Source organism: Tremella mesenterica (genome assembly GCF_000271645.1).
Source record: "Tremella mesenterica DSM 1558 unplaced genomic scaffold TREMEscaffold_8, whole genome shotgun sequence".
Classification (NCBI taxonomy): domain Eukaryota; kingdom Fungi; phylum Basidiomycota; class Tremellomycetes; order Tremellales; family Tremellaceae; genus Tremella; species Tremella mesenterica.
Genome location: NW_006711232.1, coordinates 876,048 through 897,313, shown reverse-complemented (window position 1 = coordinate 897,313; position 21,266 = coordinate 876,048). Strand labels below are relative to the sequence as shown.

Below are 21,266 nucleotides of genomic sequence, written 5' to 3'. Positions count from 1 at the left end.
CCAAACGGGCCGAGCCCCAGGGCCATGGGCCATGGAACATTGCAGACGCTAAACGGTCACGCCTCGAGCTAAAGAGAGAAAGAGGAACGTCTAACTACAAAAGTCTCATCGCCGATGCCGATGTCCGAAGGGGTTGTAGTACACACTTCCACCTTCAAGTCTGACATGAAAGAAAAAGTTGTGATCGTCGAAAATTTGGACGAAATTTCAATTGGAAATGGGTAACAAAGGCATCATTGTCCCTCCCGATTGACGCCACATCAAGGCGTGAGAGCAGAGGGGAGGAAACTGCGCATACGCCCCTTACGTCTCTGCCTCTCTGATTCTCTGAGCCCCATGCATTTCCGGGTAACTCTGCCGAAATAACAATGAGACTTTTCCACGCTCTCTCTGTAAATCCATCCCATCGCGACATCGATCCGAATTTTTAAGCTTTTTCTCATTTCCCCTATGTCCCGATTACCTCACCCCTACACCTCGTCACTTTGACCGAATTTTCATGTGACAAGACAAAGATCAAAGAATTAGAAAGGAAAAAGTCGAAATTTTCATTTACGAGGAAAGAGAAATTCGAGACTTTTTTTTTTCGGTCCTTTCCCTTCTGGCTTGAGATTTCGGGCTGTGCGATGAAGTGAACGCCTCTGAAATCTGACATCCTTTCTGAACTTCCTGTCTTTCATCTTCAACTGCGACCTCTCTACTCTCTCTCTTCTCTCCCGCATACTCTTCTTCTCCATCTCGATATAGCTCTTATAACATTCGGTAATCCTGTGAACGTGACGACGATTCGACATTTCGGCTAGACGGGAAAAGGCCGGTTTGTGTATTCCCCCAATTCTCTCAATCCCCAACACGTCTCACTCGAACATTTTGATTACATACGCATTCCATCGAAATTTCACAAGGTCACACCTAATCTTTGTCTCATTCTCTTCATCGTCTCTCATCTTCACTTTTCAGGAGTGAAGGGGTTTGAGAGATGAGCGGTGAACTCGACGATATTCGCAAACCTTCTGCAAATGATGTTCACCCAGTACAGGTAAGCACTTCTCTTTGTTCCAACCATATAACATCGGTGATTGTCATCTTGACACTTCACACCGCGTATCTTCTATATTAGACTTGCCTGGCTGTGCACTCATCGTCAAGTCCATGATACACTCTACGTCCACTGGCTAATACCATAGACAACGCCTCAGATGATACCCAACAATGAACCACATAAAGACTTTCCCCTTCCTTCCCTCTTTGAACCATGCCAACATGGTCATGGTGACGATGAACATCAACATGCTATCGGTAAGTTCACCGTTTTCTCTTCCATCAATCTTCTCTTTCTTTCTCCCAGCAGTGCAGACGGACGGAATCTTTGTAACATGTTTGAAAACTTCTAAGAAAGCGGCAGTGGTGACACGGGCGCCTATACAAAGATCATCGCTGACTCAAAAGACTTACTTCAGTTCGCCTCTGCGAAGCCACCAAACCCACCCAGACACTCAGCGCCCGCTGTTGTACCCTCTTCAATGCCGAACGGTCATCCCGCTTCGTCCCTTACGGCCTCGCGGCCTCCTCAAGCCAATGGCCTGGGTATCAACGGGGTCGGACCTCCAGGCAAAGCGAGAAGGATGAGTTCTTCCACTCAAGGAGCTCTGGCAAGGGGAAAGTTGGGTTTGACGGGAGAATTGTCCAATGGGAAGGATATGTAAGTTCTCTCATGCCATATTCATCGACGGTCTTACTGTCGTCTTCTTTCTGCTGTTGCTGCGGGGTCCATTCGTAGTATCACTTGGATGAAAGGGAAGACAATGGACTGAACTAACAATCAGTCGTCCTCCTGGTGCTACCCTCGTATCTCCCGCAACTGCCTCTTCGACACGTATTGGCGCTCGAGTCGGTACATCACCCACTCCTCAACTCTTCGACTTCTCCAAGACTGATCGTAATCGTGTCGGTTCGGGCGGACGTACAGTCTCAGCCTCAGCTGTACCGGCTTCGTTACCTGTTCGCGGTCCTCTAGCACGTCACGTCCAAAGCCCACCGTTAGACGATATGGAATTTGACATGGAATTCGAGGACGATGATGACGGTGAAGTAGAAGGGGGCAGCGGGAGGAGTGGGAGTGCCGAGATGGAAGATGCGGACGTGGATATGGGGGACTTGCAAAGCCTGGCGCTGGGCACTGGTAGCGGCGGAATTAAGGGTAGACGGAAAGGTCACATTTACAAGTGTCTCGACTGTGGAAAGGTAAGTCGTCGAGGTTGCAATTCCCCATCCCCTTTGCTCACTATTGCCCATTGGCTGGGCATCAGAAATAGGGAAGGTGACGTTTGTGTCCGTGGTCGTGTGTTTAGATCTGTGCTGACGACTAGCAATATAGACACCCCATTTGTCTCACCAAACATCGATGGGAACATACGCCGTTTTGGAAAGAACCCAATCAGCTTAGCATGAGCAAACATCAACAGGTTCAAGCCCTTGAGGTGAGTTCGCTTGGTACATTGTTGACTCCCCTCTCTTATTTTCCCCTCACCTCCTGATATCCACTAAACTTATGCTGTCCCTACGTATCCTCCGCTTCCTCGTCACTCGTCCCGCCTTTCTCCGTTCTGTCATATTCCTTGCAATATCTTCTGACCTTCAGGGAGCTGCTATTCTACTTCATATGAACCCTGCTCTTGCAGCAGGACGATCCCTTCCTGTCGACAAGTCCCTCTGGCCCGCCATCTTATCACCTGCAGGTGAAAACGTCCCTCTACCAGGTCGTCGTGCTTCTCGCGATGCCTCCATCTCTGCCCGATCTCCCCCTTCTTCCGTCCTCCTCCCTCTCACACCTTCATCCCTCCGAGAACCTTCCTCCTTCGGGGGATTATCAAACAAAGACAGAAAATCCTCTCCTTCGTCAGATACGACCACATCCAGTATGGGAGCTTCTGAACCAATTGTCCCCCGTCCTAATCCTGCTCAATCAGACGTACTCAATTCAAGCATACGAACAATCCCTGTAGGGATCAAACCTCGTTCAACATCTATCGTCAGTGGAATGGGATTAACAGGTATCAGTCCACATTCTCAATCAGTAGGATCATTACCAAACGCAATGGCTGGTTTACATTTCCGTCCATATCCTACTCCCTCGTCAGGAATGGGTTATAGTCCTGTGCCTGATAGAGGAATACCAATGTCTTTAGGTGCTAGGGCGGGGTTAATAGGAGGTGGAATGTTTTCAGTTAGAGAAGGACATAAGTTGTCTAGTGTGAGAAGTGGAGTGAGAGGAACGGGAGATGAAAAGGAAGACGAAGGAGTTGATTATGGTATGGCGGGGGATATGGAGTTATGAGAGAAAGTTTTCTTCCTTTTGTTTTTCTCTTGGTGGCATTGGAGTGGGATTTGGTTCTTGATACTTTTTCAAGGTATTTTATACTATGTCGACCCAACGGTTTTTTTGTCCACGAAGAGGTACAATGGTGGATGATACAAAGGTATTGATGAGGAATGAATAGGAATGTCCAAGAAGAGAGCAAGAGAAGGGAATGCCAGAAGGAATGAGATACGAGCTAGGAAGGGAAATGTCAGAGGAAAGATTAGTTTGTACGGTGTAAGTGAGGAAGCATGCTACGAATATCAACTGCAAGTCAGTCATTAAGCTTGTCATTGTCGATTTAGTCTACTAATACCTCTGCTGACTTCTACTGGCTGATTTGGGCAATGCTGCCGAGGACATACTCATCATCCCCTCCAAGGAGGGAAGGTCTTAAGTCTTCCCTACTCGTGGCTCACTCTATTGACCCATTGGATCACTTGCTTCCTACCTGATGACATGACGGCGTTCACAATCACGAGTAAGCCGAGTATCTTTTCGGATCGTTAGCTACCTCGTCCATCGTCGACGTCATTAGCGCGACCGAAACTTGCACGATCCAGACAATGTCTACCTGATCAATTTGTATGCATTTTCTTCCAATTTCTCTGTGAAACATTGATTCAATATGGCTACATAGATCTTCGTGTATATAAACAATGTCCTCTGTACCTTCTTCCCTTTCCTCAATTCATATTTTTAGCCCCTACCCATCTTTCCTTCAAGCCCACTACATCTCTCTTCTCTGCAGACCCACTAGGTGTAGCACCCGATCCAACCGCAGTGAAAACGCTAGTCAAAGACGTAGGCAAACTAACACTAACATTGACTGAAGCCGTCGGTAAAGAAGTATTGAAAGGAGTCAAAGTCGTATTTCCCACTTTAACAGTATAAGGATAAGTACTATTCACTGCTACTTCTGTAATGTTTGTAGGAAGAGTTCCATTTATCGTAACGTTGAAACCTTCTGCGGAACAAGTTTGATTAAGGTATTGAGCAACGGTGTAATTCTTGATTGTGTAATTATTAACTTGAGGAACACTTTGACTGATAAGATCGAATGCTGCGAAAACACATGAATCGCATATTGCCGTAGGTGGGATTTTCTCTAAAAGTTGTAAAGCTGTACCGTTTCCACCAAGAGCGAAAGTATCGATATAATAGTTTGTAAGGTTTGCATCGAGATAAGTCGAGAATTCAGTGGCGAGAGAAGTTAAACAGAATGTACCGTTGGTAGTGTTGTATGAAGTTGTGTTGGACCATGAGGAAGAATTGGTTGTGTTGTATGAAGATGATGGTACGGTGGTGTTGGTGCTGGTGCTGTTGGTAGTGTTGCTGGTGGTTGAAACGTTGTAAGGGTTGGAAGTTTTGAGACAAACGATTTCACGGGCTAGAGGATATAGAGAGACTATGGAATAAACGGTGGAATTGTCTATCTTCGCCGAAGCGAGGTCTGTGGAGCAACCGGACAGAAGAGTGGAAGTCGCATTCGAAAGGGTGGAGTTGGAACATGGAGAAGAGGAACAAAGTGTGGAGAGATAGTTGTCAAGAGTGGGGAGGATGGAAGAGTTTGTAGTGAGGACTAGAACGTTAGCCAAAGCTCATACTAAGCATCTTATGTCCCTCGATCCCCACTACTGCCCATTGCGTTTTGATCATATCCTCCCTGTCCGACTTTGAATGCCGGAAAACGAAAAGTATAGGGTCAGTCGGGGTATAAAATGATTACTCACCAGGTAAAAGAGCGTCCAGTTGTAGGCATTGTGATAAACTGGAATTGCGTGCAAGTTGCAACACCGTTTGTTGACAATTGGGTGAAAGGCTTCGTGTCAGCTCGAAAGTCCAATCCAAATCGTTCTCATCCATCATCATCATTGACCGAATCCGCCCTCCGATCCGAATGACCCATGAACTACCAGCACTCAGACTGCAGACTGAATAGTAGTCATGGTGACTGCGGCGTTACATGACCAGGGGAGATTTGTCGAAACGATCGTCGCCACTTTCGATCGAACAGTGAAAATGAAACTCACTATGCTAACCCGGCTTGACCGATCTCCAAAGGAGTCCCCACTTTGGCGTACGCACTCAAAGCGGATAACAGAACGATACCGGTGGTTTTGGTGGTAACGCGCATCTTTTGATATCCTCTGTGAGTTGAAGAGTCAAGATGGAAAGAAGAGTTGAAAGTGGGAATTGAATGCTGTGGAGGATATAAGTAGTGGTACTTACTACGTCACATGGCAGTGCACAGGTGGGGGGATATGTGGGGGTGGGAGGAAGAAGGGTACCGTCAGAGGTTAGGCATAAGGCGAGAGAGCGGAGCGGAGAGGCAGAAAAGAAGAGAAGAGGAAAGAGGCAGTGTGGATCTTTACCCTAGTAGCTAGTGCCCTGAAAGACGGACGGGAAGACGGGAAGGCGGTCATTCGTCACATCAATCATCTCTGCTCGTAGCAGATTCCTCTAGATCTAACCCCAGCCCAGTCGAGGCTGATAGCTTGGGGAGACTGATGCCAGTTGGTGCCAAGGGATGGACCTGTATAGAGATGGGATGACAAGAACGGGAGTGCATACGAGCACTTGTACAGCACTTTACCCGAACATGCTGAGGCACCAGAGGATATGAAATTTCTCTCGCAGGAACGTCATCGCCTTGTGAAGGTACGATTCGACCGATGACGTATGAACACAACTTCCATCGGAACATCGGCCAACCGGCGACTTCGGCGATCGGATCTGGGTTCCACGTGTGGCACTTCAATCATGCAATCAGCGCATCAAGTCCTCACATCCCAGCAATCGCGACCAGTTCATAAGTCGCGATACATCATCCCACAGTGAAAGAAACTTCTTTGTGTCGCGTACCATGATGGAGCCTCTCCTCCCTATCAAATCCAGTGAGAAGGCCGATGAGCATTTTGTTTCATCTGAAAAGGTTCATTCTTGCCTCTCATAGATGTTCGAGACTGATCAGCCAGCCCCGTCGTCCCCGTTGGCACCTCCCCATCGCCCTCCTGCTGGGCTTTATTTTATTCACAACCACTCCACACTGGCCGTCTTGTAACCCCTGGAGAGCCGTGCCCTCCCTCTCGGAAGATTTCTACACCCATTGCAAATCTCTCCTCATCCCTCCTTCTGGTACATACTCCCACAGGTTGGATTATCTGAGTGAAGTGCTCGGGAAATCAGTGTGGATAGCGGAACCGGGTCCTTCAGTCGAATACTTCCTTGGGGGTTTTGGTAAATCTGATTGGTGGTTATCTGAACGACCATTATTGGTAGTAGTGATACCTCAGTCAGTCTCCGTCTCAGGCACTACCTCTTCCTCTTTTCTCGCCCCGATCTCGTCCGATGGGACATTTATCTCGACCGAATCAGATGGCTCGACTGACTCAATCTCTATCCTCACCATGAGGACGAACAAGCAAACAGCGGTAGAAGGAGGACCAAAAGTGATCATCCTCACCCCACAATTCGAAGCACTTCGAGCAAGTGAGATCTCTCTTCCTGAAGAAATCCAGGATAGCGTTAAATACGTGGCTTGGGAAGAATCGGAAGATCCTCATGAAATCCTTTGGAAAGAGCTCGGACCACTTGAGGTCGACGGAGTGGTGTTGGATAGAGATGTGAGGGAGTTCGTTTCTTCTGCTGTGAGGGAGCGTGCGGGTTCAGGAGGGGTAAAGAGCTCTATAGAAGTGGAAAGGATTAGGGAGAAGAAAGATGAGAGGGAGGTGGGGTTATTGAGATGTGCGAATCAGGTGAGTTTGTCAACTCAACAAACATCTCTTTTTTCTCTCATTGTCACCTTTTCGCCTCTGAGCTCCTCTTATATGTCACTCCAGGCAGTCTCTCTATCATTACCTCTGACAGAACGAAGACTTGGGGCAAGGGAGAAGAGAAGTGGGAGATGGAGAGCACGAAGTAGGGTCGACGAAAACGAAAACGCTGATATCAGATGACCCTTCATGCCATTCGACAAACACGAGCCAAGATGTACATAGGTATCACCGAATCAGCAACTCGTACAATCCTTCAGAAATACATGACCGCTTCTGGGCTACAAGAAGCCGATGGGCTGGTGCTTTTTGGCGAAAATGCGGCTTTACCCCATGGATCAGGGACGGATCGACGTTTAGGTAAAAGGGATATGATTTTGATTGATTGTGGAGGGACTTGGGGAGGTTATACTTCTGATATCACCCGAGTGAGTATCTGGTCGTTCTCAAGGATCACTGCAAACGTCACATACCCCTTTCTCGACTTTCTCGTCTCCAACCTTCCCCGTTCTCTACTACCCATCTACAGAGTTCTCTTACCGGTATCTGCAGATGTTGTCTTATCATTCATTATCAACCTGACCTTCAGACCTTCGCTCTGCCATCTTCAAAGATTCCTTCGGAGCATATCCGACTCTGGGAGCTCGTCCGACAAGCTCAACAAGCCCCATACGAACTCCTCAAATCTTCATCGACTACCTCCCCTCCTCTCTTTTCAGCGATGGATCACTCCGCCCGCTCTCTGATTTCCTCCCACATGTCTCGACGTATCGTATCCACAAATTCTACTCCTACGCCCGATTTCACAGTCTTCACACATCGTCTCGGTCACGGTATCGGGTTAGAGGGACATGAACTCCCTTATCTCGTCTTCGGTAACGAAGGCGGAACTGGACCCGGTCATGTGTTCAGTTTGGAACCTGGAATCTATCTTCCTCAAGATGCTGAGCCAGTGCATGGAATGAAAGGTGTAGGTGTGAGACTAGAAGATTGTTTAGCTGTCCTTGAGAAGGATGGACAGTTGGTAGGTGAATGGTTGAGTGGACCGGTGGAACGTTGGGGGGATGTTTAGCATTGCATTGCATCGGAGTTCGCTGGATTATGGGATATGTTGTACATATTAACATGTTTGAATTGTCCATGAAGTGTAGCATGTAGCATACAGTGATTTAGAATAAGCATGACATGTCTTTGATTTTCGCCGCTCACAAAGTCCGGAAACCTGGTTTCAATCATTTTGATGTTGTACTTTCACTCTCTTCTTCCGACATGAAAACTCATTCTGTCTTCATCTACTATACTTTCGAGGTTTCTCCTGTCGAGTAGACGGCTGATAATTTGTGAGCATGAAGCCTGAGACCTGTACATGCATAAGAAGGGGCTGATCCACCCAGAGGCTTCAAATCAGCCACGACCTTTGGCCCATCTCCACTTCACACACTTTTCTCTTCTTCCTTCACATCCCATCTCAGGCTGATTGGTATAATCCATCGTCGACAAGTCCTTTATCTCCATTCGAGGAATCTTACTCTTCCTCTGGCCTTCATTTTCCATCGGTCTCCGATCGCACTTGTACTGTTTGACAAGATACCTCTTTGACAATCGAACATCGGTGAAACAGCCCAAATCACGGAATCATGTCCTCAGGAGACTCAGACGATGTTCATGCTCCTACATTTGACACTCCCTCTCCACCCCTTTTCCCTCCCCCGACCCTCCATCTCAGTCCTCCTAGAAGATCACTCCTCCAACAACCCAACACCCGTCCTAGGGGTAGTGTCCTAGATATCATCAACGCTCGTCGACGTCGACTTCCTATGGAATCTGACGATCCCATTATTGCAGATACTTCGCATGACAATGATAATCCACGTCGAGGTGTCCGATTCCAAGATCCTCCTGATACCGCTAGACCCAATCCTTTCCTCGATGGTGAAACTCGTCGGGATATATCACCATTTGAACGACGCTTGACTCGCAATCACGATTTACTCGCTGGGAGTAGAGAAGGAAGAGAAAGAATAGATCTCACTGCTTCATCATCCAGATCAAGAGCACATCTTACTCAACCACGTTTAGGAGGTTCTTCTTCTGATCTCGACCATTCTAACACTTCACAATTACCCGATGTTGGATCATCTAGGACTGTCGACAATATCGTCATGGGTGATGAAAGTTCTTCAAATCAGGGAGGGGGGACAATTCCACTTGATGAAGATGATGATATCGAATCTTTGTGGCCTATCCGTCCAAACAGGAGAGTTGGAGTAAGGAATGAGAGTCTAAATGAAAGAGTTGTGGAACCGGGTGGATCTACAAGACGAGGGGTGACGTTTGAGGTGGATGACAATATCCCATTGGGTCGAGGATTAAGAACTCTCGAGGCTCGAGTCAATGCATTGAGGAATGCTGCACGTGCCCAACGCGCTACCTTCGGACTTTCAGGCTCTACAGGAGGGAGGCGTATAATGGATGATGAACGTGGTGACAGTGGAAGGGTTGGACCATCTGGTACGCGAGCTACTATTGGATCTCACAGAATCCAGGCTCCAGATGATGATGAGGTGGTGTATACTGGTCGAAGGGAACGAGCCGGTCCAGCAGATGTTGAACGACCGGAAAGACCAGATTATGGACGAGCTTTGAGAGGTGCGTCGACTTTCTAATTACTTCTTTCATCTCATAAGGCATAACTCTCTATCACACTCCTCACACGATTCATCACACGCACTCAGAAATTATAATTCTGATATTACTTGGACTTTCTACGAATGTGACATCGCGTGGGCTGATCAAATCCTTGCTCCTCTAGAGAAATTACCAAAGACGTCCGATGGATTCTACCATCACATGATCAACGCTGACCTCCAAGCAGACCTCGATCAATTACTCGACCAACGCGCAGCAGAAACCAGGGCTATCATCAACGCTGATAACCGCGATACCCGTCGTGCCGTTCTGTCTCCTCCACCTATCCCCACTCCTCCGGCTGAACGTAGACGCGCACGATTTGGTGGTGCAGTCCTTCGAACCAATGGTCAACAAATACGTTTCGCTCCTCCTCCACCTACCGAAACCCAACCCCGCGCTCGTCCTCTCCACGCTCGTTTGACCCGTCAACTTCCCGTGGATCCCGATTCCTCCGACGATGGGGGTGAATATGCTCCCCCTCCACCAGGCGTAGGTGATGACGAAGAAGTTGGAAGATTCAGACGGATTCTAGCTCAACATGATCAATATCGAGCTACCTTTGGAGGATTCGGAGCTGCCATCAATCGAATTTGGGATTACGCAAGAGGTGTCGGTCCAGCTGATCCTTATCGTGAGATGATGCTTGGTGAACGCGATTTCCTAGGTTTTCAAAATATAGGTAGGATACCTAGAAGAGAAGAACCTATGACGATTGTTGCAAGAGTCAAAACTCCAGAACATGAAGATTTTCCTGGTTTCAGGGATACTTTTGAATTACCCCCTTCACCAATCACGTTGGACGAAAATGGTAACGTCATACCGAATAGAAAGAAACATAAACCTTTTATAGCATGTTGTTCATGTGGTGATAGACTTTTATTATCTTCCGCTTATCGTGGACCTGAAGATAGAGTTTGGGTTTTGAGATGCGGACATATGATGGATCAGAAATGTTTGGATAAGTTGGCATATACGAAAAGTGAAATAGTGGAGGATTTACCTGTGTTGGGAGAAGAAGAACATGTGGGGAAGAAGAGAAGGGTGAGAAGTACCAGGAAACCAAAAGTTGTGGTGGATAGGAAAGATTGGGTTTGTCCTGTGAAAGGATGTGGGAAAGAACATGTGAGCGTGTGTACGGATGGGGTTTGGACACAGGATGAAGAAGAAGGAGCTTTTCAAGCGTATGCTTGAGGGTGTTTTCCTTACAAGCCCTCTTCTCTTGATTCCATCGTTAACCTGCCTCATCTTAGGGTCAAGACAAGACAACTTTGAGAAATCTCAGGAATGACCCTTACCCTCTCGGTTACGATGTAGTGGAGACGATATGATGAATCCGGAGAATGAAGAATTGTAAATACCTATCAATGCAGTTCAGATCAATGTATCTCTCTGTTCATGTTGCCCCTTAGCCCAGCATGTGGAACCGATACTGAATCCGACATGAAATCGTTTCTGTCGCCTGGGTGGTGACGAGTTGCGATTTCCCCCACTTTCAAGTGGGGAGAACACTTACTGTAAGCTTAACTACTAAAACCCGTTCTCAACACTTCATCTCTACCTTCGTCCTTTCCCTCTGATTCTGCTTGTTGAAAGATAGAAAGGAGACGAAGTCATGACAACTACATACAACCCTAAGTATCCTCAACCATTCACATTAGCAGAAGCTATAGAACTCGACGTCTCTACCATCCTAGCTGGTGAGTTTGAATTCTTCCCTCTGGTCTTATCCCTCATCCACTTGTGTTCCGATATCTTCCCCTTCTAGATCTTTCTTTCTGGTAGACCTCATTTCTCATGAATCAACAACTACTAGAATCGTGTTTTCTCTACGCGACATTAAACTAGGACAACCAGACAACTACTTAGGAAACACATTCTTGACGTCCTTTTCTTTTCGCTCACTACTCAATACTCGTTTGTCTTCCAATGGTAATAGTACTCTAGTGATCAAGCTAGCTTCGCACCTTATCCAGTAACGCTTGTAATTATATGCGGAAGTATCCAAAGGAAAGAAAATGAGTTGATTGAAGAAATCTCAAGATTACGAAATTCTTTGCATCACCTGGAAGATTCTCAACGACAATTGAAAGACTTTTTATTAGTGGAGGATGAGGGATCAGAAGGGGAAATGAGAAGAGCTATAGTGGATAACGAGGTAACGATGTGAGTTTAATTCCCATTATCAATCTTCCATATCCCTCTCACTCTCAATCTTTGCGTTGAAGATGGCTTCCTACCGTCAGTTTTGGTGCGTTTTTGGAAGCCAAGGTCATTTCTGATCCAATCTTGTTTCCACCTCTCCACTCTGACTCAACTTTAGAATCGGTACATCCCAATGGAGAAAATTGTCATGAAACTCTCCTCCTACGAGGACTGTTTTATTTTTTGTCTCAAATGCAACCCGGAGGAATTCCGAGAGAATATCATGCGTTATCGGAATGGCCAGTTGTCCTTTGGTAGTGTGAACAAAAGGAAAAGTTTGGCTCACGTCAGTGCGACACAACAAGAACGAATAATTCTACTTCGTCTGGCTTTGCAAAACAAAGTAGGAGAAGAGGCGCTGAAGCATTACGGTCTTGAAGTGGTATCACCCCCAGATCTAGAGACTACCACACCGACCGTCCCACCTGTGAATCCCCCTGCCCATACCACACCCCTGCCGCCTCCGCAACACGAAACCCGGACCGTCAGTAATGGACAAGAGGGGATGTATCTATGATACCACCACGAAGACACTTGAGGAGAGCAAAACAACGCGTACCAATGCGGAAGTGACATGAGATGACATTACTTTGACTGGAACAATTGATCAGGATTGTATGTATGTGTCACATCGTATAAGTCGATTCTCATAAGAGAGTTTCGCCCAGTGCCGCCCGGGTGAGGGAACATCCGACTGCAATGGTTTGAGAGACTGCTGAAGAGTCAAGTAGAGATGGATTAACTTCCTACCTGGGTCAGCTACGGTTTCGTCTGGTTGGATGGGATCGTGTGAGAAATAAAAATGAGAAGGTAGAGCAAAGAGCACTCACCATAATATCTAAAGATACCAACAGACCTGTTTCCGCGATCGCCTCGGTTATGTAGTGTCCCTCGCGGAAGGTCAGACCACCTCGTACGGGCGTTCCAGTACCTATCTTGTCAATTCCAATTCACCATTGGCTTGTTCTCCACCTGTGAATCCACTCTATCCATGCGTTGACTCTATGAAACACAGAGCAATCCCTGAGCGTCTAGACACGGTATCCGTGTAAGGGGGAACAAATCTGAGGGGAGAGACAACTCACTAGGAGCGACGTCCGGGTCCAAAGCATCAACGTCGAAACTCAAATGAACAGGTTTATCCCTTTTGGGGTTCACATGGTCCAATGCCATCTCTACGACCTTTCCGATTCCATACTTGTCCACTTCATGCATGGAGAATGCCTTGATACCATTCTCTCGCAAGATAGCTCTCTCCGGTGCGTCAATATCACGCAAGCCGATATATACCCTGAATGTCAGTTGAGCTCTTCTCCTGTCTTCATCGCGGTCCTCAACTGCCCATTTGACATATATGACTCCAGCTGATTAGACATCATAGGAAAGTTAGAGTGATTGTTTCCATACTGATTTTGTGATCTGGGTTGGGTTTCTGGAAACACTCACAGTTCTGAAGGCTTCAAACATGGTTTGAGCCAAGTCGAAAACGGCTCCACCGCTGTACCCGTCAATCCGAGCAAAAACGAGACTGGGCATCCGTGAAGATTTCCAGAATCAGTGGTTTCAGGAGTGTTGATATCCGCATGAGCGTCGATCTATCCTCAGAACTGGCTACAAGTGCAAATGGCGACAAACTCACCCATATCAAACACGCATCGGGGTATTTGGATTTGGTACCGGAAACCGTACCCATTGCCTATTTAGATCAGTCAAGTTATCCCTCTCAACCCTCCCTTTCACTCCTCACATTCGCTTCCGTGGCCTTCTCAACACCACCTTCCCTCCTAAAGCTGAAAAGGTCTTGCTTGGGGGAAGGACAAAATAAAGCTTTCTTTTGTAGGAAAGATGAGACGTACCAAAGAATGATCTCCACCCAAAGTCAAAGGCAACCATCCCTTCCCTGCGATCTCCCCAACTTCTTTAGACACTTTCTCACATACAGCACTGACCAACCGAGGTTTCTTCATTTTACCAATATCAGGATCCGGTAATTTCTGTATCATAGTGGCTTTCTTGGCTTGAGGACTAGAGTTTACAGGAACGTTCACCTCCACTTGCTCATGGATGGCTGCACCGAGCACATGTGGGGGAGCGGGGTTATATGGGATTTCAGAGAAATGTAATTCTGATTCGTAATGAACTTCCCAACCGAGGTTGAAGAGTTGGTCTATGAGACCTGCTGAGACAAGTGCGTTTGGTGCTAAATCCACACCTGCTTTACCTTGACCACCACTATCTATGTCAGCTGATTCTCAGCCAACTGAGATGAATGAGAAACCTGAATGGACATCCTACGATCTGGAATGTTAACGAAATACCAGCTGAAGAGGATGTGAAAGGCGGAAGAAAGTACTCACGGCTACGGTAGCTGGCTTGGAGAGAAATTTGAATTCGTACCCAGGTGACATGATGGCGTGAAGGTAGTAGAGTTCGATGAGATGAAGAATAAAGAGACCTCCGGTAACCGAGCGCCTATATAATGCTTCAGATACGAAGGCTTGTATGAACCTATCGAGAAGAAGCCTATGAAGAATGGAGAGGAATGAAAGGAGAAACACAAAAACTGTGATCGGCCGGATCTTGGGTTGCGGGGCTCCACATCCTCCACGCCTTCACCCAGAATTAGCCTTCTATCTACTACTCAGTAACGTCTGTCTCCTACCATCGGGTCAAACCCCCCTTCGGGTCAACCCATCGATTGATCGAAATCGTACTTATTATGTGGATGCATACTCTCACCTAGACACTCGTAAGAAAAGGATTCTCCTCCTCAGTGTCCTCATTGACCTCATTGTCCTCATCATCTCGATTCTCTTCAAGCTCTGCACCTCCGCCAGTGTCTCCGGTACCCCCAGGAGGTACTTTACTCTTCCCCTTCTTCCTCTTCTTCCTCTTCTTCCTCTTCTTCTTCTTCACATCCCTCTCCGCTTCAACTGCTTGGACAGCCTCCAATACTTCTTGGGTAGTGAAATGATGTGTCTTCAAGTTCTTAACAGTCGGTCCTACTCTTTTCCGCTTCCCCAATTCCTACCCTTTCTCTCAATTCCCTGATCTCCCTCTCCAGTACCACAACCCGAGCTTTAGCAATTTCTCCTTATAAACATTCGTTGAGCAATTCTGCAACATGGTTTTTGATTGAACTCTGGTCGGAAACTGAGGTAAGAGGGGTCCGAGGCACTGCACAAGGTGGGGTGACAGGGCAGTTTGAAAGCGAGGAAAACATGTCAGGAAAGTGTGTGCAGGACAGAAGGGCCATAGACCACTTTCTCGAAATGCGGATTTGATATTACATGGGGTCATAGCAGTGGTTCGAGCTAAGACTAGGTAGATCGACATGTGCGCTTCCGAGTCAATGTGGCCGGGCAAAGCGCTATCTCCCTTATCTCGGAATTGAATCCCGACTCACTTTTCATGGGGATATCGTAACCCAACTATTTCTCACTAAATTGATTCTTCTGACTGTGCTCACCGCATTACTTCAAAGTCGTACAACGTCGAGTATCCATTGTCAAAGTCGTACATCATCAACATTGTACATCATCAAAGTCGTACATTGTGCATTGACAAGTTGTAAGTCATGCACTGTATACTGTCCCAGTCTAATTATCAGAATCGTACATTGTGAAATATCTGTCATCAAAACCGTACAGCTCGTCGAGTATCCATTGTCAAAGTCGTACATCATCAAAGACGTACATTGTGCATTGACAAGTTGTAAGTCATGCACTGTATACTGTTCCAGTCTAATTATCAGAATCGTACATCGTGAAATATCTATTGTCAAAGTTGTACACGACATCGTGACCTGCTGTCAAATTGTACATTGTGACCTGTTGTCAAGTCGTACATTGAGTGTACATCATCAAGTTCGGTCAAAATTGTGCTATCTATTGTCAAGATCGTACATCACATACATTGTTCGACCTATCGTCAAGTCGTAAATCGTGCACATTGCCGTGTATCTATTGTCAAAGTCACAAATTGTGACCAATCTTCAGAGTCATTCATCTTGAAAGTCGTACATCGTGTACATCATCGAGTATCTATCATCAAAGTTGTACATTGTGTACATTGTCAAGTACCTATTCTCAAAATAGTGATACCTACTGTCAAAGTCGTATATTGCAATCACGCACATTGTCAAATACCTATTGTCAAAGTCACAAATCGCAACCGATCTTCAAAGCCGTACATCGTGCACATCATAGAGTACCTATCAAAGTCGTACATCGTGTACACGATCGAGTACCTATTGTCAAAGTCGTACATCACACTCACGCACATTGTCAAGTACCTATTGTCAAAGTCGCAAATTGCAACCTATCTTCAAAGTCGTACATCGTGCACATCATCAAGTACCTATCAAAGTCATACATTGTGTACACTGTCGAGTACCTATTGTCAAAGTCGTATATCGCAATTGCACACATTGTCCAATACCTATCATCAAAGTCGTACATCATACACTGTCTATTTCCTCACTCTCTATTGTCAATTGTCATTATCCACTCTCTATCGTAGATCGTACCGTACATCGTCCATTGTCCACAGCCTATCATCATCATTGTTTGCTCTTCATCGTACATCGTACCGTACACTATCGATCATCTGAGTCCAACTCGTACATCACACCTTGTACATTGTCCATTGGAGATCATACCTAGTTTACCATCTATCATCAGCTGTCCAAATCGTAAATAGTAATTGTAAACCGTCAACGTAAACCAGCATTGTGGCACGTAGTCGCAAATCAATGACATTGTACATTCCCAAAATGGACTCGGTTGGTTCTTCACCACTGTCCTCAGCTGGCCCACCAACACCAGAGCCTGTGATTCGGTCCAACACTGAGACTGAGGCAGAAACTCAGATGGAAACTGAGACGGAGAGCATTGCCATGACTTCTGGAACAGAGTCTAAGGGAACAGGAAGTGATGCTAGTACTGGCGAGAGTGAATATTCAGAAGCCGGTACAGAGTGTGAGTTGCCTTTCCATCCCCTCTACCATTCTGGCCACTTCCATCCCCTTTACCGATCCATCTCTGAATTCCTCATTCCTTCTAAGCCATATTTGGTACATGCTGATGTCTAGCTTCAGAGGAATTCACTGTGGATCAGATTCACGACTATGATCCAAAGTCTAAAACATGGCTAGTTCACTGGTTGAACTACACATGTAAGGATGATTGTTGGATACCCCTCAGAAGGAGAAGGAGAAGGAGAAGGAGAAGGAGAAGGAGAAAGGGGATGCTGGATGTCATACATCACCTACTTGCCACCTAAGATAGTCTTTTCCCATGTTCCCACACTTGAAACACATCTGGAACACTTCCCCTGACCCCCTTTGGCTTAGGTTTATTGTTCTTGATCTCCATCAACATTCCCTATTGTTATCTCTTACACTCCCACACATGAAATACTTACCCCTGAACCCCTGTGCCTTTCATCTATTGTTCCCCTTTGTGTTCACATGCTTGACACACTTACCCCTTGACTCCTGTGTCCTCTGTCTATTGTTCCTTGTCGCACCCATGAACCTGGAACAGTTACCCCTGGACCCCTGGGTCCTTTGCCTATTGTTCTTAGTTTCACATGTCAGGATTGCCAATTCTCTTGAAGAGAATTGCAAATATGTTTAGCAGTTCTTCCGTAGCTTATTGTCACGAGACCAACTAACCAGCATTGGGACGATATAACAGTGCCCTTCAGAGGCAGCGGTCTAAACCACTGTGCTAAAAGGCCTAGTAACCGGCGGTTACTGCATACCGCCGGTCGCTGGTTAAATACCCAACCCATCCTATCACTATCACTATCAAACTGTCTTGTCACTTCGTGACATTATGCCTTCTCTTTCAGCCCCGTCTCGGGGCCCCAACAGGGAAGGGCCAAAAACTTTCTCCGAGAGGGAGGTTTTCCAAGTAGGGACTGAATTTGACCCAGCCCACCCTGGGAGTCGAACCCAGGATCCTACCCGTAACCGCCGGTTAATCTGTCACGAGACCAACTAACCAGCATTGGGACGATATAACAGTTCCCTTCAGAGGCAGCGGTCTAAACCACTGTGCTAAAAGGCCTATTAACCGGCGGTTACTGCATACCGCCGGTCGCTGGTTAAATACCCAACCCATCCTATCACTATCACTATCAAACTGTCTTGTCACTTCATGACACTTATTGTTGTAGTTTTGCAGTTCAGTGTCACGCCTGCGGGTAGACTGCGGTTGCAAAGTACTGCCTTGGGTACTGAAGGGTCTTAGTCTCTGGCTCGTAGAGCTTGATGACTGCCTTAGGTACTGAGGGTACTGAGGTGTTGGGTTAGAACCAACTAGGTGACTTTCAAAGATGAAGTTCAACTTCACGATGAAGATACATTGCTGAAGAAAGAGGGGGGAGATGTGCTCCTTTTATACCCTTCAAAACTAAAGTAGGTGTACTAAAGAAAAAGTGTGTGAGGGATTTTCTAGCCAATCACATAAATGCCTCAAGGTGAGTGCACCGCGGGAAACTAGATCCAGCCAATCACATAAATGCCTCACTGCTAAACTGCTGAACCTTCCAGGCTTCAGCCAATCACGTAAATGCCTCACTGCTGAACTGCTAAATACCATGACTCATATTTTCCTTCAATCCTTATCACAGTTCCTAGCATGAGTCATATTTCCTTATCACTATTCTTCTGAGCATGAGTCAGAATTCCTTATCACTATTCATGACATTCAGCCTGTTTTGCTGTGGACATAAACCCCCTCCAAACAGGTTGTTCCCCACCTATGAATCTCATGTTGAATCTCATTCTCAACTTGTCAGTCCAGTCAGATCCAGCCTGACATCTTGCAGTTCCCTCAGTACCTACCCTCAGTCCCTTGTCACCCTCTGTATACTCCTCAAGCTCTACAAGCCAGAGACAAGTATCGGGTTACAGCCCCATCTCAGTCACCTTGCTTACCCTTTGGGGATTAGACCCCGCCCGTGACACTGGAGCAGAAGGCGAGGCAGAGCTGTCAGACCTTGAGATGACCAATGTGGTGAAGAAACCCAAACATTATCATTTTGAGTTTGAGAATAAATTGTGGGACTTGGAGTCGGACTTGAACAGGAGGAGGGAGTCCTTGACTGAGGAAACTAAGAGTGAGTTTCATACACTCAGGAATAAGTATTCCCAGGCGTATGTGAAAAGCTCTGCTGCTACGGGGGAAAACGCAGGGGATAAGTGCAGATTGAGAGAATTGGAGAAAGAGTACTACATGTTTTTGAAGAAAAATGCCGAGGCCTAGTAGATAGAAAGATGAAGATGGTGATTCTGCTTCATGACTGACTCATAGAACCCATTGAACCGGAACAAAATTTGAACCACATTTCCGGACTATCAGAAGGACCATCATCTGTGTCTCGTGAGTTCCATTCTTGTCACCATCACTCATTGGTCACAAATATCCTCATTCATTTCTCACACCTGTCAAACTCTATGTGGCACACCCCTGTCAGGTGTTGCTCAGGGGATGAGTTGGTATGTGGCATGTCTTGTTGACATTGCTCAGCCAACCCGGCAGGCTCATCTGTATCCGCTTGTTCTCTTCCATGTGGCACACTCCTGTCAAGTGTTGCTCAGGAGATGGGGTGGTATGTGGCATGGTTTGTCAACATTGCTCAGCCAACCCAGCAAGGATTCATGGTCTCATCTTTGACTCATTCTGTTTCTTCTTTCCATAAAGCTTACAGATGATAGGTTGTACACACACTCAACGGCGAGCATATCACCATTCTCTCATCAATACTGCTCGTCATGAGCCCAATCTCCAAACTCCATCTGCCTACATTCCTCAACTCTTAGGTCTTGACCATGTTGGTGAGAAAATCATTGTTCATGTTTGTCAACCCCACCCACCATGTCTTCATGTCATCAACAATATTATCACTACCAATCTCCACAATCCCAATTGTAAAGGCTTTATATCTTTACCCAAAATTACAAAAGCCCTCCGTGACAATCATTTATCACCTCTCATCCAACTTCGAGCTGGCTTCAACATCCTTGTTGACAAGACAAAAGGGAAGGAGGGAGAAGTCTTTGGTGTGGTCTATTACCAAAATCTTAAACATCTCAGCCAGTCTTCAAAGAATGAGGCTCTCAATATCATGCGTCTTGTTGACCTCATATCACGTACCAACAACAACATCATCAAGACCAATGGGGCATCCCATGCCAAGGAGTCAAAAGCAGTACCTCATGGAGTGATGGCATAGTATGGATGGCGCAACTCTTTTGTCCCGGGGGAAGGTATCACCCGCTACAATCCAAAACAGGGGAAGGGGGTCCAGCTTGAGGAGATCAATCTGGAAATGCCAAAGGTTGCCAACTACTTCGACAGACGTTCCAAGATCTTATTTCAAGCAGTGTTCAATGCAACCCAACCCCATGCTGAAGATAATCATATTCCTCGTTTTGAGGTACAAGCTACTGACTCAGGGCTATGGAAGAACACTCCAGGTGCCAACATGTTCTCCACTACTCGGGGTGGTTTCTCGAACACACCTCATCAGGCTCGAGACACCTCTCCATTCAACATTGGACTATTCTTTGCTGGAGCTGTGAGAGAAGGAAGGTTCAGTGGAGATCTGTCTCGTGTCAGCAAACAACTGCATGGAGGTGAATTCTGGTGGCCCGAGCTTGGAGTGGTAGTGGGACATGCTCCAACAGATGGGTGGGCTGAGGTTGTCTGGAAGGGACTCACTGATCTCCATGGGACGCTCAGCTGTTGGTTACATGAGGGAGCACAAATTAGTGAAGTGGATAGGTGGGGATCTTCCTGTCAGATCACAGGGGCTTCTCAGAATAGTGTGCTGCTCATGTGAGAAAGAAGGGACTCACGACCCATGTAGTTCTGTAGATGATGCAGGTCGGTTTGTGACTTCCAAGACTGGGAGAAAAGGTAACCCCTGCCGCCTCTCTTCATCCTCCTTGGACAGATCCCGTCAATCTTTCTGTCTCCCCCTTCTGACTTGCCTGCCAACAGTCTGAAGTCTCTCCCAACTAAATCCTGGTCAAAATGCAAGACTGTCAAGTGTTTTCACTCGTGACACTGCGACAAATGTCAGACCTCCACTGAAATCTGATTCGCCAACGTTTATAACGGCTCTGGGAAGTGTGAGGCCTTGACATTTGTGGATGGTGATGGCATAGGCAAGCTTGAGGGGTATCTGTCGACGTGTACATTGAGCACCACCTGTACCCTCCCATG

The 21,266-nt window shown here is 46.6% G+C and overlaps 8 protein-coding genes across 8 annotated transcripts; 4 read left to right on the top strand and 4 right to left on the bottom strand.

The window, feature by feature from the left end:
• Nucleotides 1-476: 476 nt before the first annotated feature.
• On the top strand, nucleotides 477-3,620 carry TREMEDRAFT_74285 (uncharacterized protein). The gene is made up of 6 exons (XM_007005881.1): nucleotides 477-1,039; nucleotides 1,188-1,299; nucleotides 1,450-1,702; nucleotides 1,827-2,244; nucleotides 2,370-2,480; nucleotides 2,642-3,620. The coding sequence occupies exons 1-6, from the start codon at nucleotides 980-982 to the stop codon at nucleotides 3,335-3,337; spliced, it is 1,650 nt and encodes a 549-aa protein (XP_007005943.1). The 5' UTR covers nucleotides 477-979; the 3' UTR covers nucleotides 3,338-3,620.
• Nucleotides 3,621-3,931: 311 nt separating this feature from the next.
• Nucleotides 3,932-5,501, bottom strand: TREMEDRAFT_74284 (uncharacterized protein). The gene is made up of 3 exons (XM_007005880.1): nucleotides 5,392-5,501; nucleotides 5,092-5,180; nucleotides 3,932-4,940 (listed from the first exon to the last, which is right to left on the bottom strand). The coding sequence occupies exons 1-3, from the start codon at nucleotides 5,493-5,495 to the stop codon at nucleotides 4,045-4,047; spliced, it is 1,089 nt and encodes a 362-aa protein (XP_007005942.1). The 5' UTR covers nucleotides 5,496-5,501; the 3' UTR covers nucleotides 3,932-4,044.
• A 726-nt stretch (nucleotides 5,502-6,227) lies between these two features.
• Nucleotides 6,228-8,206, top strand: TREMEDRAFT_71997 (uncharacterized protein; the record flags this gene model as incomplete). Its single annotated transcript, XM_007005879.1, has 5 exons — nucleotides 6,228-6,255; nucleotides 6,434-6,653; nucleotides 6,774-7,116; nucleotides 7,314-7,562; nucleotides 7,724-8,206. 5 exons carry the CDS (start codon nucleotides 6,228-6,230, stop codon nucleotides 8,204-8,206), a joined length of 1,323 nt encoding a protein of 440 aa, XP_007005941.1.
• Nucleotides 8,207-8,771: 565 nt separating this feature from the next.
• Nucleotides 8,772-11,228, top strand: TREMEDRAFT_74282 (uncharacterized protein; the record flags this gene model as incomplete). Its single annotated transcript, XM_007005878.1, has 2 exons — nucleotides 8,772-9,783; nucleotides 10,007-11,228. 2 exons carry the CDS (start codon nucleotides 8,772-8,774, stop codon nucleotides 11,014-11,016), a joined length of 2,022 nt encoding a protein of 673 aa, XP_007005940.1. The 3' UTR covers nucleotides 11,017-11,228.
• Nucleotides 11,229-12,634: 1,406 nt separating this feature from the next.
• Nucleotides 12,635-14,548, bottom strand: TREMEDRAFT_44779 (uncharacterized protein). Its single transcript, XM_007005655.1, has 8 exons — nucleotides 14,385-14,548; nucleotides 14,306-14,325; nucleotides 13,884-14,259; nucleotides 13,667-13,723; nucleotides 13,474-13,622; nucleotides 13,113-13,318; nucleotides 12,858-12,958; nucleotides 12,635-12,773 (listed from the first exon to the last, which is right to left on the bottom strand). The coding sequence occupies exons 1-8, from the start codon at nucleotides 14,433-14,435 to the stop codon at nucleotides 12,675-12,677; spliced, it is 1,059 nt and encodes a 352-aa protein (XP_007005717.1). The 5' UTR covers nucleotides 14,436-14,548; the 3' UTR covers nucleotides 12,635-12,674.
• A 218-nt stretch (nucleotides 14,549-14,766) lies between these two features.
• TREMEDRAFT_63599 (uncharacterized protein) lies at nucleotides 14,767-15,363 on the bottom strand (the record flags this gene model as incomplete). Its single annotated transcript, XM_007005781.1, has 2 exons — nucleotides 14,767-15,029; nucleotides 15,288-15,363. 2 exons carry the CDS (start codon nucleotides 15,361-15,363, stop codon nucleotides 14,767-14,769), a joined length of 339 nt encoding a protein of 112 aa, XP_007005843.1.
• Nucleotides 15,364-15,770: 407 nt separating this feature from the next.
• Nucleotides 15,771-17,288, bottom strand: TREMEDRAFT_63598 (uncharacterized protein; the record flags this gene model as incomplete). Its single annotated transcript, XM_007005780.1, has 8 exons — nucleotides 15,771-15,857; nucleotides 15,942-15,989; nucleotides 16,164-16,175; nucleotides 16,306-16,321; nucleotides 16,423-16,467; nucleotides 16,510-16,624; nucleotides 16,740-16,874; nucleotides 17,225-17,288. 8 exons carry the CDS (start codon nucleotides 17,286-17,288, stop codon nucleotides 15,771-15,773), a joined length of 522 nt encoding a protein of 173 aa, XP_007005842.1.
• Nucleotides 17,289-18,503: 1,215 nt separating this feature from the next.
• TREMEDRAFT_63597 (uncharacterized protein) lies at nucleotides 18,504-20,880 on the top strand (the record flags this gene model as incomplete). The annotated part of the gene is made up of 7 exons (XM_007005779.1): nucleotides 18,504-18,513; nucleotides 18,587-18,665; nucleotides 18,748-18,829; nucleotides 18,930-19,155; nucleotides 19,350-19,418; nucleotides 19,754-20,247; nucleotides 20,272-20,880. 7 exons carry the CDS (start codon nucleotides 18,504-18,506, stop codon nucleotides 20,878-20,880), a joined length of 1,569 nt encoding a protein of 522 aa, XP_007005841.1.
• Nucleotides 20,881-21,266: the final 386 nt, after the last annotated feature.